General features: G+C 49.8%; 1 protein-coding gene across 1 annotated transcript; it reads left to right on the top strand.

Annotated features, from left to right (window-relative positions):
• The first annotated feature begins 200 nt into the window (after positions 1–200).
• On the top strand, positions 201–683 carry LOC147965323 (uncharacterized). The gene has a single exon (XM_087530410.1). It carries the CDS (start codon positions 201–203, stop codon positions 681–683), a length of 483 nt encoding a protein of 160 aa, XP_087386536.1.
• Positions 684–912: the final 229 nt, after the last annotated feature.

Raw genomic sequence — 912 nt, forward strand, 5'->3', positions numbered from 1 at the left:
GAAAATCTAAAAAAAGATAAAACAAACGCCTGTTTTTGAAAATCTACGCCTGGAACCGCCGGATGACTACCAACTACTCTTTGGCGGTTTCCATTTTTGCACAACAAGGTAAAGATCCCTTTCACTTTTCCGACTCCATTTGCATCATCTTCCTCAAAAGTTTCTCACCGGCCGAAGTTCACCACCGCACACCTACAGCCATGGACGACGGGAAACTAACAACACTCACCGAACACATCACTACCCATGGTACAACCGTGATGGAGGTGGTGTACACCAACGACCCATGGACCGTGGAGCGGATCATCAAAAAGTACGAGGAATGGCTAAAGGAGGAGAATAACAAGTTTGTCGGCCTCGACCTCGAGTACACACATAAGAGGAGTTACATACGACAAAGGATCACCATCGTCCAACTTGCCATGCCCGAGCATGTCCTTGTATACCACTACTGCAGGTCTGAGCGCTCCCAGGAGTTACTTGACTTCCTCCAACGGAAAGAGGTAACTTTCACTAGCGTCGACACCAGGAGCGACAAGACCATGCTTGCCCGTGCATGGATCAAAATTCCATACGAGCACCACGTCGACATCCAGAGGCTATTCCGCATCAAGGGTGGTGGAGAAAGGGACTCCACGGGTGACCTTGCAGCGGCCATCATCGACCCTCATACAAGAACATGAAGAAATCATTCCCAAAGGAGAAGCACCAGTTCTGGGAGTGGAAGCTGCTTTCCCCAATACACCTTGAGTACGCAGCAAAGGACGGGTATGTTAGCTATGAGTTGTACCGTAGAATCCTAATAATCAAGAACGGGCTATGTCACCTCCACCAACAACCATTGAAGGAAAGACTCCGCCCCCGTAAGAACAAAGACGAGGGATCTTCCAGCGGCTGGAAGCGCCGGAAGGG

Source organism: Triticum urartu, chromosome 6A (genome assembly GCF_056163025.1).
Source record: "Triticum urartu cultivar PI428250 chromosome 6A, HENAU_Tu73, whole genome shotgun sequence".
Taxonomy (NCBI): Eukaryota; Viridiplantae; Streptophyta; class Magnoliopsida; order Poales; family Poaceae; genus Triticum; species Triticum urartu.